The sequence below is a fragment of the Aptenodytes forsteri genome, unplaced genomic scaffold (genome assembly GCF_000699145.1).
Source record: "Aptenodytes forsteri isolate BGI_AS27 unplaced genomic scaffold, ASM69914v1 Scaffold87, whole genome shotgun sequence".
Classification (NCBI taxonomy): Eukaryota; Metazoa; Chordata; class Aves; order Sphenisciformes; family Spheniscidae; genus Aptenodytes; species Aptenodytes forsteri.
Window position 1 is genome coordinate 1886154 of NW_008796041.1, and position 17932 is coordinate 1904085.

Genomic DNA, 17932 nt, shown 5'->3' on the forward strand with positions numbered 1-17932 from the left:
AGGTCCGTGTGTGTCTTGTGTGGGGGGCTCCAGAGCTGGACGCAGTACTGCAGGTGGGGTCTCAGCAGAGCAGAGTAGAGGGGCAGAATCACCTCCCTCGACCTGCTGGCCACGCTGCTTGTGATGCAGCCCAGGATACGATTGGCCTTCTGGGCTGCGAGCGCACATTGCTGGCTCATGTCCAGCTTTTCATCCACCAGTACCCCCCAAGTCCTTCCCAGCAGGGCTGCTCTCAATCCCTTCATCCCCCAGCCTGTATTGATACCGGGGGTTGCCCCGACCCAGGTGCAGGACCTTGCACTTGGCCATGTTGAACTGCATAAAGTTCACATGGGCCCACTCCTCAAGCCTGTCGAGGACCCTCTGGATGGCATCTCTTCCCTCTAGCAAATCAGCTGCACCACTCAGCTTGGTGTCAACCAAAAACTTGCTGAGGGTGCACTCAATCCTGCTGTCTATGTCACTGATGAAGGTATTAAATAGTATTGGTCCCAGTAGGGACCACTGAGGGACACATCACACATACATCTGAACACAGTTCATTGACTTCTGCAGGGAAGGACTTCACTGGCTGGATTTCTAGTCAACGACATAAAGGAAAAATAACCACTTCTGATCTCTTTTTTTCTTTTTTCCCCCAGTTCCGAGTGAAAGATTGATGCGACTCACAAGGGAAACTGATTGCCCAGGAGAAACACTGCAACTGATTCAACAAGTGCCACTGAATACCCAAAGTCAAAAGAGAGAATTTCTCCCCGGCTAATCATCCTGTTGCAGAAGCATTAAATTACTTGTAAGGACGGCAGTTAAAAGGTTTTCAGACAGGAAGAGTGTTTTTCAAGCAAACAGTCCCTCCTTTAAGTGCTCATTTTTGTCATGAATGTAGTCTTTTCTCCACTTTTGTATCTCTGTCATGGAAAAGGACTAAAAGTGCCACTAAAGGATATCTGGGCACGTGGTAGAGGAATGTCCTAATGATAATAATGCAAACAACATGATGTTGTTCTTGTGGAGATTTCATACTGGCTCAGTTATTTCTTGGAATAAACGAAACCACAGTGTTCAATAGCCCAGCTCTTTGGAGGGAAGAAGGGTGCTATTGGAGCCAGGCTGAGTAAAGATCCACGGGACATCAGCCCTTGGCATCTTATTTCATCACAGCTTTTAGGGATGGGCTCCCCTATCAGGGATCAGGCACTAGCATTTGAGCAATACTGTAAATGCCAATATAGATCACTGTTATTACAGCGGTACCTAGTAGTACCATCACAGATGAAATTTATCTGTTGGAACTCCCTCCTTTCTTCCCCCTAGGCTCAAGGGAAGAGGTTAAACCAAGTCAGAATTTGTTCCGGTAATATGAGCTTAGCTACTGAGAAACGTTGCTCTCTGCAGTGGGTAACGATTGCTATTTTAATAGTGCTGCTGCATCTATTGAAAAACATTTCTTTTATCACAGTGCTGCTCAAATTAGAGTTGTTTTTTTTTTAAAAAAAGTAATTTTGAACTCCTTTTTTCTTCCATTTAACTTATTTATTAAAGCTTTTAAGAAAGAACGAGATACAGATGGAGTGAATTCAACTTTGGATTTTTGCAGATTATCGAGCTCAAGAAAAGACGGTATAAAAAAGTGTTGTGATTGAAACCTAATTATAAGCATAACTGTAAGAAAGTCTGCCAGAAACTCCAAAGATGTATTAGGACTATGACATGGCCACAACATATACTTTTATCGCAGAATCGCGCAGGTTGAAAGGGTCCTCTGGAGGTCTCCATGTCCAGCCTGCTGCTCAAAGCATGGCTAACTAGATCATGATGCTCTGGACTGCGACCAGGCAAGTTTTGAATATTTCCAGGGATGGGGATCCTGCAGCCCCTCTGAGCCCCTATTCCACTGTTCAACCACCCTGATATTGAAACAGTTTTTCCTTATATCATGGTGAAATTTTTCATGTGTCCAATGCCTCCTGTGCCTCTGAGAAGAGTCTGACTCCATCTTCTCTACACCATCCCATTAGGTAGTTGTGGACAGCAATAAGGTTTCTCCTGAATCTTCTTCTCCCCAGTTCTCTCAGCCTCTCCTCGTGTCACTTCACATACATACTTCACCACTTACCTGCTTCAGTACCATAAGTCTTGGTGGCCCTACACTGGACTCACTCCAGTATGTCAATGTCTTTCTTGCATGGCGAGGGGAGGCCAAAAGTGGACACAGAGGTGGTTGCAAAAGGTTCCCCTGTCTCCTTTTGCTGCCAATGTACTTACAGAAGCTCTTCTCATTGCTTTATGTATCCTAGGTTAGCAATCTGTACCTCAGGACAAGTCACAGCCTCTAAAATAAGCTCTACTTTGCAACACAGCCTGTCTTTTGGTAACTTGGGTGTTTTTCCTACTATATCAAATTTCAAAATAATAGAAACCCGTTCAGAATCTCTGGCCTAATACTAGATCTTTATATGTTGTGAACCCAGAGTTTGAAAGTACACATGTTCTTCTGGAAGCGAGAAAGCAGTGATCACTAAGAAAAACCACCCAACACAGGATCCTCACACCGACTAAGAAATTTGCTCCCACAAGAGAAGGACCACCACAGTTCTTAGGAGCACCAAACTCATCTCAGTCCCAGTATTATCTTCCTCCATCTCTCCCCAATCCAGTCACCAACTACTAAACTATTTACAGAGCAGAGAGTCAGATGCAGTGCAAGCCTCAGAATTTTGATTGAAGAGGATCAGTTACGCTGTCATTATGTTTTCAAGATGTCTTTGCATCTCTGGTATCCGGAAAAAAAAAATTGTCTTATATGAACATTGAGATTCCTTAGAGCCTGACTTCAGAAACCGGGATCATTGGCTTAAAATTAACACAAGCTGTCCCCGTAGAAGCTATTTTTAACAAGTGAATGAAAGGGAATAAAAATAAGACTGCATATTTTAATAGACCTAACACACGTCAGAAATTCTAATCCCCTTACACTCTCCTTAGCGGAGAATATGTTCTAATTACACATATGAAAGAAAGCAAAAAACATACCTTTTATTGCACCCACAATATTTTGGTCTAGTCCTTTCCGGTTGTCATTGAGCCCTCTTTTCCTTTTGCCGTTTGGTAAAGAGTTAGCCAAAGTCTTGTCATCAAAAAATGCACAGACCAGCTTCCTAAAGAGCAGACTTCCTGAGCGAGTATAGTTTGATAATATAGAGTCCAGCTGAGATTTTGGCATGAAGACGTCAAAGCCTTCTGCAAGTTGCACTTCTGGCTACCAAAAGAATACAAATGTTTTAATTAAAAGAGCATTCAAATACATTATTTTACTTCAATCATGCATCTGGTGAGACTTTACAATCACTTAATCAAACCACGAATCTTTTCCCAGCTATTCAGTACCACAGCAGCCTACTTCATGGAAATCAAACCCCATCAGTGAACAAGCACCTTAAAAGGCAAATCAAATAATCATACTCATGTCTAGCCACTGTAATAGTTAACAATTACTGACATTATTTCTAGACATACAGCTAACAAAAAGAAAAGAGGTACCTTTCAATATTGGATAATAATGACAAACCAGAGGATCATCCCAGAGCAATATTCCTATGCGAAGCTTTTTGGACATTTATCTAACCATTTTACGGACTTGTTTCACTGCCAAATGATGTGAACAAGCGTGCTGTGGGGCAGCCAGGCATTTCCAAGAAGGACAACTGCAGGGCTACCGGCCCGTTCCACGTGGTTTCCCAAGAGGGCTTCCAGCGCAGATACGGCCCATATGAGTAAACGTAGATGATGAGTTTGAGGTTGCCCTTGGAGCCAGCGCTTGCTGATCAGCCGCTTCTCCCTCCTTTTCATATTCCCAAAATGCATCCTTAGAAGAGGATGATGTTAGATAGACAGCTTATGTCAGCACAAAAAACCTCAGTGGTAAATCACAGGGATTTATGCCATTGCCAGAAAACGAGATGGAGGGGAAGAAGAGGGAACAAAATTATCCTGTATTTCACAAGAATCTCGCCTCAAGTACATTGTGGGCCAAAGCAGACAAAGGCCTTCAAGGAAGTCCCCTTACTAAGAGACTTTTTGCTGCCCCTGTCTGTACATATCAGAAATTACACAAACAATATTTACAGTATTTTCTTCTATGACTACCACACAATGCTTATGCAAGATGTCTGTATGGAATAATTATATCTCTAGAATGAAGATACATCAAGAATAAACTAAAATTTTTAAGATACTATCTGGGAGTTGGCAAGGGGGGAAAAAAATCAGTGGTCACGATGTGAGAAAATAAGCTAACATTACAGCGTTGCTCCTCATAACTTGCTCTTTTTTTTCCCCTACATGAAAATATATCCACCAGTGATGGTGTATTTTCAAGGAAGTTTACAGAGCAGGAGCAAATGCCATCTCCCATCAAATCACCTGCAAACGTCTTGAGTCTAGACAGAAGAAAGGGCTGCCAATCTCAGAAGGCTTTGGCTGTGTAACTCTTTTCCCATGGATTTTTTAAAATCAATATCAAGAGAGTTACAGCAAGCAGAATATTTTCAAAGCATATACTATCATTGGATATGCATGTGTATTGTGCAATAAAACTGAAGATTATAATGCTTTGGGAAGCCAGGATGAAGAATCTTAAAATATGCAGATAGTAATAAAAAAAAAAAAATCTAAAAAGCACATAAGTTTCTCAGCTTGTTCTGGATGAAAAGTTGTTTTTTACCTTGAGAACTTTCAAAATGCTGGATCCAGCAAAACAGTCAGTTACTCTATTTGACATTTGACAATCTTCTGATGTAGGTGGGTTTTTAATATGTTACTTCTAAACTTTCTGGTGACAGAAAAGATTTTCAAGAGTAAATAAATGTGGGCCAAGTTTACAACTTGGGAAAAATTCTACTTCATGTTAATCAAAAACCAGAATGTAGTTGTCATGGTGACGAAGGTATCCTGTCCTATTCTGTTACTTGGGTCTGGGGTCTCATGACAGCAATCTAAGACGACCTCGATGATACAAGACGCCTAGGGCAGACAAATCATCTTCACTAATACAGCTGTAAAATACATTTCAAACCTTACCAGTGCACCAGCGTGGAGGAGTCAGTATTATTTTAGTTTTGACTATTTTATTCTTAATATAGGAATCAATTTGTGTATCAGTGAAATAATTTGAAGGCAAAACGCTGATTTATTCTTGCTTTCCTTTAGTAGTAAACTATTCTTCAATCAAAGACAATCAGTACCTAATTGAACTTTATGATCACTTTGAATGCAATTTCTCAAAAGGAAAAGCACTTGTTAGTAGATAATGATCATGACATAAGGAACTGGTGGGTAAACTATTCGTGTACAATAAAATAAATAAGACCTGAATGCCAAAGGCTTTTGCTGTGCTAAAATTAACAGGCAGTGAATTAGATTTAATCCTAGACATTTTAGTAGGTTGTACTACGTAGATTAGAAATGATTAGGTTATAAATGAAATATTATAACAGTAAAACAAACACAAGAAAGTTTAACTAAGAGTAACAGATCACTACATTTAAAAAGCAGGTTCTCTGATTCATGGGCCAGATTAAGAGTTGGTCTCACGAAGACTTTTTCCACCTCCATAAGTAGCAGTATTTCACCTCAGCAAATCTGAACTAATTGCACTGGTTTTGGTAGCCCAAATTTTATACACATTAAACAGATTTCTCTTAAAGTTCAATCAATGTTGGCAAAATAACAGCGGCGGCAGTCCTGGCGTATGACACAGCACACACTACAGACAACCTGTGCGATATTCTCAAAGGAACATTTCTTTACGGTGCTGCGTAAAATGTCTTTCAGTTTTTTCAGGCACTCAGATATGCTGGTCATAAGCACACTAGAGATGCTTATGAATAAATAGAAAAAGATAATACCGCCATTCATTCTGAAAGAAGTGACTTTCTTTAGCCTTCTCAAAATGTTTAAGATCACATTTTATTTTTGCTGTTAAATATACCTATTTTCAGAACTCAACTGTTTTCTTTCCAAAGACAAAACAAAATCAATTTGTTTGTCTCGGGGTTCTGGCTCTGTAAATTTAGTCAAACAACTACTGTGGCAAGCAGGGTCCAAAGCACAGGAGGGCAGATGAGGACCTGATTTATGAGCCACATGTTTTCTCTTCTTTTTTTTCTTAGGTCAAATTGGCACCTACAAAGAATTGTGTCCAGTGATGGAACACATTCATAAAGCCAAATTAAATTCCATCGCAAGTACAAAACTGTTTTCAAAACCATGTTTCAAGCTGAAGAGAGTGCCACAAGCAAAGAAAATTTATAAGCACAAATTGCGTACTGGAGATAAATTACCAGTCCCTCCCCAAACCATTCCCTCAAACATTATTAAGCATAATACTACAAAAGGAAAACCTCTGAAAAAGCATCAAACTAGTTACTCTGTATCACCACACTGACTCTGTGGCATGAGACTGCAATCTAATTAGTGGTGTGGCTTGCATCTATATAACTGAATTATCATGACTGCTCTTTTATTATTAGTTCCCACTTCCAGAAAGGTAGACTATTATCTGTTGCATTGTTTTAATTTACCCTTATTGATACTGAATTTAATTATGTTTTTTAGCTCATAGTATTTAGGAAATTGGAAACTGCCTGCTCAAAATTAAAAATATATTAGAGAAATTAATGATCAGTTTACTCATCAGTGAACTGGTTCAGACAACATCTATCTGGTCATTAAACAAAGCCAATCAGCCACCAGATACATGAAATTTCTATCAATGTGTACACATTACATGAATCAAGAAAATATGCCTATTGCAATTTTACATGCGAAAAGTACATATTTTTAGAGTGGCAAATTTTGGCCCCTTTAGTCACACTGACATCATCAACAGCGTCAAGGCCCTCATCCAGCAACCACAGCGATGAAGACCAATCCAATTCAGCTAAGACTGAGGTATGAACTTTATAGAGGTGAGGAGTCCCCCGAAGCCAGTGGGACCAGCCAGGCATGAAACACAGCACATAAATACATCTTGGCAGGATAAGGGCATACGTGTGGACTACGTGCGCTCATCAGTAAATGACAGGGTTGTGAACGGTTTATACATGCAGCACTTTTCATGGCCCCTGATCTCACGGTGGCTCTTGGCAACAGGAGAGATGAAGAACAAGTTTCCACTGCAAGCTCAAACAACAGGCAGCCTTCAACTCAAGGGAGAACTACACGCTCAAGAAAGTTCGAAAAAAACCCCAACTCAAAATTTTGTAACCAGCACTCCCCACGTCTAGCCCTACTGTCTCCATTCAACCCTATCCAAGATTTGCTTGTTTATTCTAACAAGAAGAGGGAACACACTCAAGATAACTTGAGTATTGATTCTCCTGAATGAGTTAGTGCTTTAAAATCCTGTGATCCCGTGTATTAAAATATTAACTTACATCTGATGAAGCAGATTCAAGGATAATTCCAAATCCTGAAAGAGGAGTTTCTGGTTTTAAGGGGGATTCAACTGCTTGCAGACTCGATCGTTCCGAGTTTGCTGATAGCTTCTTTTCGTTCTCTGCAGCGTTGGGTTTCTTATTCATGGTAATTGGTTCAACAGTTTTGAGGGGCAGTTTTTTCTTTTTATTTCTCTTTCTTGATATTGTTGACTTCTGCGTGCAAATCAGAGGAACAGGAGGCTGCTGTCTGTTTTGAGTCCCAACTGAATGAAAGAAAGTAATGAATTAAATTTATGGAAAAAACCCACATCTATAACCACACAGACGCATCATTAAACTACTGACATACTGAACTTATCTTCTGGATAAGTGGTATGGTTTTCAGGGCTGTTTGTGCATGTGAAATGGTTACATTTTATCACCTTTGCATAATTTTCCAATCTGTACAATGGGGATAATGACACTGAGCTCCACTATGAGGTTTTTCAAGACATACTGATGAATAGTGTTTTAGGAAAATTAGGAATACGTGGTTCTTTTTCCTAGTGACCAGTGGATGGTTAGTGACACGAAGGGCTTTAGCAATAATTAATTTGTATACCCGTTTGAATGACTGAGAATCTCTTTGTCTTTGAGCATCTTTTCCTGATAAAGTAAGATAATACAAGCGCTAATGCAATTACAGTTATTTTTATGAATGTAGTCACCAAGTTAATTAGCTCAGCAAGAACATTTCAAGTACCATTATGTCAAGAATGAGTGAAAACACTATTCAGTAGTTTAATTTCTGGGAAAAAAGTAACCCGAAGTTGCATCAGTTTGTTTTGCTCATACATAGAAACTGACAGTTCATGTGTTACCTCTGAAATCTAAGAGACCATATTTTATATTTATCAATATTTTGCACTTTCAAGTATCCACAATCATTTGTATAAACTAAGGCACCAATTCTGAACCTGTATCAACGTGAGCGAATCCTCCAGCAGAATGCTATGCAGATACAATTATATGTCTGGATGAATCAGTAAGATCAAGGTCAAAACAAAAAAAGCCAAAAGTGCTACACATGCAGATCAAACTCATTCGAGCTACAAGTGAACTACAAATAGTCCTCATCTACAAAGCTTGAGGAAGAAAAACCCAAACCTCAGAATACTGTTTATTAAAAGATTCTGGGATATTTAATTTCTGACAAGGATTTACAAGACTGTAATTTGTAGTTTATCATTTAGACAGAAAGGTGTTTGAACGCTAAAAGAAGTTATTACACTTTCACTTACATGTTTGCATTTTAGTTTTTTTTCTTTTAGCAACAAAAATGCCAAATAACTTTTTTTCTCTGCAAAACCATGATTTCATGCCTACCAGAAAATATGAACTATTCCCAGGCCTTTTCAGTAAGACATTCACTAATTAACAAGGTACTTATACTGTAGATACATAATAAATAAGAAATATTCCTGCTGTTGAGGAGCCAGCTCTTCTGGCATAAACCCCAGTTCTGTACCTCTCACCCACAAGCCATTTTTAATCATGCAAGTAATTTCAATGAAATCGGTGCAACTGCGTGAAGAATTCCCTGCCCCAGTGAAGACTGTAAAACCGGGCCTTCATGTGCTGCTTTGTAAATTGATGACTTTTGGAAAAGCATTTTTATGTGTATCAACTGATATTACGAAACCTGTCTGATCCTTCCTGTCGCTCACTCAAGCATTATACACCGCGGAGACAAGGAGTTTAGTCAGCCCCTCGCTCCACCCATATTTCAGTTAATTACTCAACACTCCCTTTTCTTACAGAGGTCTTCTCCAGCTACTCTAAGAGAAAAACCTCCATGGCTCCACTCCCCATCACTCATGATGGATGGGCAACTCAACCGACAAAATCTCCAATGTCTCCAACTCCTCATGAGCATTAACACTGATTTTTAGGAAGCACGGAGGGTGCAGCTTCACAGCAGCCTACGATGACCTACCTAATTCCTAGCTGCCATGGTCTCATTATCTTGCTGGCTCTAGTGCTCTTCTGGCTCTGCACTGTTCTGTTTCAGCTCCTAACCTAGCAGAAAACCAGACTCAACATGTGATTCTTTACCATGTGAAGTTTTCCCCAGTGAACAGATTATTGCTGGTTCAGCCAGCAGAAAGAACTGGTAAACCAGCCTGAAGAAGGGTGGAGGCCACAACATGCAGCGGCTAGCTCAGTTTAGGCTACCACGGAGCTGTAACTTGAAAGATCTTTGAATGAAGTGTTATACAATAACTTTAAGTGGCCTTTCAATTTTTTTTTTCCTCCTAAGATTAGTGAACTGGTAAACAGGTAACAGGAAAAGTAACATTTTGCACCTCTGAATTAATACACCGTGGAAACAAACTGGGGGTGGTTATGGCATATTGACCTACCCACTCAGCTCCCATTACTAGAGTATCTAATCACATTAGATTGTTTTTTAATTTAGCCTTAAAAGATTCCTACAATATAATATCACACGTTACAGGTAAGGATCTGAGAAGCAAAAATTACATTTCCAAGAAGCCTGTGAAAATTTGACTTTGAACGGCGTGTCAAGTGAGCAGGAAACAGTCCAGGTTTTCCTGAGTCCCCAGATAGATTTCTGTCTTACTAGACCATTCCTCCTAACAAGAAGATGCTTGTCATGGATATGCATGTATGGCACCGGTCATTGTACCTGCTTGAATCTGCATCAATTTTCGCATGGTCTTGAGCTCTTGAAGAATAGCCTGTAGGGTTGACTGGCAGTTACACGTACAGCAGTTTGGTCCAACTGATGAATTCACCATGGGGATTTCTCCTGAAAGAGAGAGCAACAAAATGGGGGAGAGACGATGTAACCCCCACAAAAACACCTAAACAACAACTGCCAGCAGGTGTTTGAAACTATTATCAATATACCTGATCGTGAAATCAGATCCAAAGCACGAAAGCGAATAATTTTCAACACGGTCCCTTTCAAGAGGAAGGGGCCACTAGGTTTTATCCAATTAGTGGTATGTGCAATTATGTACAGTAGGGGATGCAATGTTACATGGGCTGGAGAAGACTGCTCAGAGCGTGAATACAGTGCACTCTTCACAGCAGAGCTCTATTGTCAGGCTAGTTCATCCTGAATAACAATAGCACCAAACCTCATTATAAACACACTCACTTTATCACACACACAAAAAAAAGCCCATCTCCTGGAACAGTCTTACAAAGAATGAAGACAGTCTGTGTAATAAATGTTTATACTGCACATTAAATGAGGGCCTAAGAATTTTTAAACTGCTTGAATGTTACATGTGATTCTTTACCATGTGAAGAACTGAGAATGAAAATAAAATCCCCTATTTGGAGAAAAAAAAAACGAAACAGGATGGAAAAGAACCACCAGCAAGGAAAGCTTTCAAATCTGCTCTTCTGTTTGCTAGGGTGGGGTTGTTTTCTATGGCATGTTTTCCAGCACTGTGACCGACAAGATGGGCTTTCCATAGTTTCCCTTTGAAAATTAATATAGTAGTTCAACAGATTCTTCTTTTCTAGTAATTCTTACTAGTGTTTAACTGAATTTACACACTTCTAGTTCTAGCCCTTAGCAGTGCTTTTATTACTGCCTTGCTTTCCAGAAGTTTTGCATTGTAGGTCCAAAATTACGACAGGCTGTAACAGTTCAGAGATTTCAAGCTTTACCTGAATAGTTGTATCCTGCGCTTTAGTTTAAAATGCTTTAACGCTACAAATAAAAAATTCAAAATTCAACAAAACACCTAGCAGTATCTGCTTGAAACTGAGGCCAGATGGGATGTGCCTCCCTTCATTTCAAAATGTGCTTACAGTCATTTAAATTGATGGCTATTTTACTGCTCATCAAAGCATGCAAGAGGAGGGATGATTATTTTATGAAGATAGGTACAAATGGATCTAACAAAAATCATCTCGCTTGGTGTCACATGTGGTGGACTTCAGAGACTGTATTTCCCTTTTTCTTCCATAGCCTGACAGTTATCAGGTGCCCTTTAATCATTACCTAGCTAAAGTGAACATCAGCAACTCATTTAATCTTCGCTCATAAATCCTCCCATTTTTCATTATTACTTTTGCTTTCCTCTGAAGCCAAACCAGTTTATTAATACCTTTCTAGGTTTGGTTTGTGTTCTTTCATCAGAGCTCACCTGATGTCAGACCCACACAGATCCCCTGACTTCAATCCTCATTTGCAATGGCTGAAAATCTGGCCAGCGCTACATCACTCCCACCCTTTCCTAGTTCTTCCAATGTGTCCCTCCATCCTCAAATCTCCCTTCCCAGGTACTTGTTCTCTACCTCCTTCCATTGAGTCCTTCAGCTCTGATGTAACATCTATCAGACTTGATCAAACTGGTGGTCGTTCTCCCAACAGTGAGTTACTTCTGAAACTAAACTGATGTGTCGCTTAAAGATTGCTGACATCTTCTGGGTGTCGCTCTCCTCCTTTCCTCAGATATTTAGACTGTCCACACTACTGCAATTACAAATTTTGGTATTTTAAAATATCATCCATGGACAGAAGCTGTTAATACTGCATTAAGATAAATGGAGTAATTTAAGAACCTCTTCAAATCTAACAAATAGGAATGCGATAGTTCCACTGGCTTCTTCAGCTGTAACTACAACAACTTTTTAAAAGTAAAAAGTGATCTGAAAACCAGGCTGAGTGTCTCAAATTAAAACAAAACCCAGGTTACTGACTCAGCAGGACTCTGCCTAGTTTGATCTCACCCTTCCTTTGTACACTGTCTATTCAGACTGAAAAGTTCCTTGGGGCATGGATGGGATTTTATCTTTTCAACTGTCCATAAAGTGTTTAGCCTATGTTACAGGTACAGAGGGGAAAAAAAAAAAAGTGTTATCTTTAGCTTTGCAGCAGATTATTCAGAATCCCTCAACTTGGTTCCACCAACACCTTTTAACTATTTGTTAAAGGTAGACTTTTAAGTAGATGAGGTTCAAGGCTACTTATAATTTAATAGCATCAGCATAACTCCGTACCTTTTGGTAAGACAAGCAGGTACCCCAGAAATGGAGTCCCAGGAAATTAGGAGAGTTTTATTAATAAAAGACAAATACATAGTAAGAATATGCTTCCTCCAGTGCTTTCTCAGTTGTTTTAGACTAATAAGGTCCTTGGGAAAAGGCCCATCCTCTCTCTTGATCAGAATCCAATATTCTAGTGGGCATCTGGAAATAGTATCTGAAGGACTACAATGGGAGACAGGGCTGGTGGCTTTTGTTTCCTTCTTAACAAAGACTCTACCTCATGGTGAATTGCATGTGAAAACTTGGACAAATTGTATCAGTAAATACCTGTACATCTTTCCTGTTGCAATAGAACATGTTCCTAATGAAAGCACGCAGGCTCCTGATGGAAAACCAAACCTCATTTTCCCATTGAGGCATGGGGGATTTACATTATAATCCCCATTAGCATTGATAGAAATTACCCATGTAAATCTACCGTAGGTACTGGAAATGGGAAAAGAGACCACCAATATTTCAAATCAAAGCAGGGTTCTACTGACTTCATACATATTCATGAAGGTTTTTTATTTTCTTTCTATACCCCTCCTCTGATCAGTTACTGTGTTTTAAGAAATATCTTGTAGAGTGTTCTCAGTCATTGTTCCAAGCACTATCTTTATCATTTTTAGAGGACAAAAGCAACCCTTTTCAACTTGTTATAAATCAATTTTTAATTTTAAAAGGAGAACAGACTTTTTATTTTTATGAAGGAGTCTTTAAAGAGCCATCTCCCTCTCTTTTGGAAGCTAGCCAGCAGGCAAATTTGATACCAGCTTGTATGATTGAGAGAAGGACATAAATACATTAGTTGCTTCCCCCGTGTGAGCAGCAAGTAGCCCAGGACAGTGGTTCTCGCAGCTGGATCTGCTGAGAGTGAATTCACTTGGTGTAACATTGCTACTGCAAGTTTATATTTGAAAAGCATGCAAGTGCAGTCAGTCTACTGAAAACGATCTTGACATAACCGAAAAGCAATTCAGCTGCTGCATCACCGCTGGATTTGCTACACAACACAAGAAATGAAACTAAAATGTTTTAGACAGACTGTATGAGTTTGTTGTCTCTAGTAGGGCAGACATGCTACTCACTGTTTGCAGCCCCAAGAGGCTTCCACTAAATGCAGTGGGTCAGACGTCTACCTACTACTGAAAAATCTTGACATAACCGAAAAGCAATTCAGCTGCTGCATCACCGCTGGATTTGCTACACAACACAAGAAATGAAACTAAAATGTTTTAGACAGACTGTATGAGTTTGTTGTCTCTAGTAGGGCAGACATGCTACTCACTGTTTGCAGCCCCAAGAGGCTTCCACTAAATGCAGTGGGTCAGACGTCTACCTAACATCCTGACTTGTGGAACTGTCACCTTAAATCCAGTTTGGAATAAATCACTTTATTAAGTGATTTATTCCAAAGTTATTGGAATAAATAAAGTTAAATAAATAACTTATAATAAAGTTAAATAACTTATAATAAAGTTATAATAAATAACTTTATTCCAAGTTATTTATTATAAATCACTTTTTTTCACGCTTTTCAAGTGTGTTCCTACTCTTCCCTCTGTTGCAGCAATGCCTAGGCTCCCCTCATTCCTTCTTTTCTCTCTTCATCTATTTTTGCCAATACCTTTTTCATGACTGGTTTCTGTACCAGCACCTATTAAACATCCATTCCAGCCTTTCCTTGAACCACCTTTACCATGCGAGTAGATAACTATGCTAGTTAGATGGACTTAGATCCCTATTACATTCAAATTTGAGTAATTCACACAGCCTACAACATATATTTTGGCTTCCTCTACAGTATGTATCCAATGGACAGAAACCGTTTCTGGACTCAGACTGCCTGCTATAGATGCCTGGACGTCTCCCCAGTGACGACCTAGGCCTGACAGCCCCAGGTAATAAGCTTATGTCCTACCTGAACAGTTTTGCTCAGATGAGTTTAAACACCATGGTAAGTACCAAGGTGCAGTATCTCCTTTGATATTTGATTGCATTTCTACACCCAGCTTTTAAGGACTTTGTCCATCCTCTGAATAACATCTAAATTATTGAGTTAGACACTCAGGCTCCCAGTGCAAGGGATGGAGGGAATTGGGCACGTCAGAACAGCTGCCCTGAAGAGCTGTGTGCTGGGTGAGGAGCAGTTTCAGAGCTTGCTCACAGCCCAGAAACGCATCAAAAGTTTTCCTTTTCTAGAGACCAGGCTTCGGAGCCAAAGCAGCAAAACTGTCCGGCAGGATCACAACACCCCACTGGAGGCAGACACCTAAAATCTTGCTCTGAAAGAGCTACACATATCGTCTTTTCAAAGGTGGCCAGAGGAGAGGGCCCACACCCATCTTTATGTAATAACCTAAAAGATTGCATTCCTTTCCGCAGCAGGACAGTTGCAGAGGGAGGGGTGGAAGGTGCCTCGTGGTACGCTCCCCCAGGAGCTGGGAGCTTGGACATTCTTCCTGACCAGCCCAGAGGTCGCTCAGCCCAACCCTTCTACTGCCTCACAGACCGTTCTAACCTATAGGAGATCATAAATCAGCCAAACTCTTCCTCCTCGTATGAAAAATTAAAAAGCTGACATTTTCTTGCATATGGGGCCAAATCCTGTCAACACGTTTTAGCTTACATGCTGACTCAGGACCCTGAGGGGATAGAGGTGCTGCTCCACCTACTTTCTGGATCCGGGAACTAGGCACCTAAGCTGTGCAGGCTTGGGCACTTCTGTGCATGCAGAGAACTGTCCCTGCCAGTGCCCAGGGACTCTCAGGGCAAAGAAGGAGATGTGTGATGAATTTCGGGTCCTCCCACGTTTAGAAGGTTGTTATGGTGGGATTTTGAAAGCGCAGTTTTAGACTTGGATGCTAAATCCCATCAAGTGTTTTCCCCTCTCCCCTGGATCTGCACCTTTAAAAAAACCACAACTATTTTTTTGTATTATAAAATAAATAAAACTAGTATGACTTACTGTAATATCTTTCTCCAGGTCAACTGGTACCTCTGTGTGAATCATTGTCTCTACAGAGAAACAGTCAATCTGGTGAAACTTAGGGCTGTATGTTTTTTAGTGCAGTGACAGTACTTCCTAAAGGACAGTACTGAGAATAATAATAGTATTTTTCTTTTTAACTGTTACAAGCAATGAGAACTTGTACGCCTTTAGAGAAGGATACACAGCAAATGCTCCTATTGGGAAGTATGAATACCTTCAGAATCAACTGGAAATTGATAATGTTTTCAGATGCAATCTCACAATTTTTTATTTTCCAGAATTTAGATGAGTTACCCCTTTAATATAATCCTCCCCCTCTAAATGTAGGGTTGAATATCAGGAGAAAAACTTTCTGAATTGAATTGAGATCGTTAAAGACGACCTTCAGGAATCTGGCAGGAAAACCTCCATTCTCGGACTTAAAACAACAAGAGAAAAGCATTTTAAGGGCACACTGCCATCTACTTTAGGGCAGAATTCTCTGCCAGTGCAAGATGGACCACGCTCTAGTACATGCTGTTCATAGGTAGGCTCCATCATCTCTTTTCTCCAATGGTCCCATCAGAATAAAAGCCTAAGGCTGTGATGGGATTTTGTACCTGAAGTTCAGCAGCCAGTTACAAGGCTGATGCCATCCCCTTATGGAAGTCAGTAGAATCCTGCTCCGCAAGTGGTGTCACAACAGTGCTACATTACTCATTGCAAAGAGGAGTGGTAGAGGTTGACATTTAATTAGCTATGCATTTAATAACAAGGGCAAAAGCTGTTTTAATAAGTACCGTATAGAAATTAAGCCTGTAACAGCATTGAGTAATTCTGTCCTACCACCAGGAATCCATTTTAAAAGCTAAGACAGATGGTAGCAGAATGCTACCGTGCCCACTTTCGTACCTTTTCAAAGTGATAACTATGTGCTCATTTTGTAGACTCTGAACTATAACTGATTTCAGTGCAGCAGTACAATAAATCACCACAACAAAGGCAGAAATTTAGTACAGTACAAGGAGAGAGAAAAAAAAAGTACTATTCTCAGTATCTAATGCAGATCATACCATTGGATGCCACAGTTCGCGTTTGATTTTGGAACGTTTTGGATCGAGTTCCGTATTGCCCTGAAAAATGGCTAGCTTGGGGTGATAACTCATTCCATGCACCGCTCTGTGAAGGATGAAGGCTCGCCTGGGACTCTGCAGGGGGATTCAGGCGCTGGGCCCAGGCTAAGTCTAAATCTTGGGGCTCCTCCTTCAGTTTTTCTCCTTCTTTGCCAACTCGTTGATAGATTCTTCCAGTGCTGTCATTCAGTAATCTTCTCATCCCTGTAATTTGTTTTTTAATTTCCCGGCTTTCATCTCCTAATGAAAACAGAGCCACAGTTATCACTGTAAATTAGCAAAAACGGTAATGGGTAGAGATTAGTGATTTCAGATGCCAATAAGAGTTGGAGTACAAAAATAAATAAATAAAGATGAGAAAGAAAAGAGATGGTTGAGCGGTTGTTGGTATGTACCAGGCTATGCTTTAACACAGCGATAGTTGACATCTCTCATGGTTGAAAGACCTGCTAAACTTGGCTTTCTTGATGCCGTTTCTAAAGCTTTGATGAGTAAGATTATTTTTCTCCAAAAGGAAATAATAATAGCTACAGCAGTTTCAAATAAACTATCCTTTTAAGAGACTGATCCTATTCAGGCGTTGACATCAATGGATATTTTCCCCAAGTAAAGCCTAAAGGATCAGACCCTTTATATATCAGTTTGCTATATGCTGAAGGTTAGAACCTACAAAGAAAAAATAAACCACAAAAAGCACCACACCACACACACACAGAGCAACGCTGCATCTATTGATTTTAATGAACAGGATCAGTTCCTTAGTCCACAGAATTTAGTAATACTGGATTATACAGGAATAAATTAAAAAGCAGCTAATACGTGTGTAACCGTATATAGCCTAACTGCTGGATGTCTTAAAAATGTAGATTATGAAAACAAAATGAAAAGATATACAAGAAAAGTGTGACTGTTCCAAATGAATTCAAGGCATTTAAATAATAACAATTACATACTTTAATACTCCTGGCACCACTTAAGTATTAATTTTACGTATGAAACTGCTGATTGCACAATGAATATATGTGTTTTGGGCAGATAGTAGCTATTTTGCTCGTTAAAGCATACATTACATTTCACTAGTAATAAGGAAGTGTTCACAGCCCCTTCTGAAATAAGAAGCTTGTATTTTTTTACTGGTAATAGAAAAATCAAACATCCTAAGCAAATGGAATAACGAAGATCAAGAAATTGATGAATCAACCTTCCGTTAGTATATTTCATACAGTAATACTTGGTATCCTCTATTCAATTTACATTTGCGCTCCCCAAAATAAACCTATTTTTGGCAAAGCGATAATGCAAAGGAAACTTCAGAAGAAAAAAAAAAACAACCC

The 17932-nt window shown here is 39.8% G+C and overlaps 1 protein-coding gene across 4 annotated transcripts in view; it reads right to left on the reverse strand.

Moving 5' to 3' along the window:
* The window catches only part of BEND7 (BEN domain containing 7), a 48768-nt gene that overhangs the window by 17485 nt on the left and 13351 nt on the right, over window positions 1–17932 (reverse strand). For all 4 annotated transcript variants that reach the window (XM_009285510.1, XM_009285509.1, XM_009285507.1 and 1 more), the window contains 4 exons: window positions 16539–16838; window positions 10129–10251; window positions 7437–7702; window positions 3034–3259 (listed from right to left, as the gene is read on the reverse strand). In XM_009285510.1, coding sequence (XP_009283785.1) covers window positions 3034–3259; window positions 7437–7702; window positions 10129–10251; window positions 16539–16838 — 915 coding nt within the window. The remainder of the gene's footprint in view (window positions 1–3033; window positions 3260–7436; window positions 7703–10128; window positions 10252–16538; window positions 16839–17932) is intronic.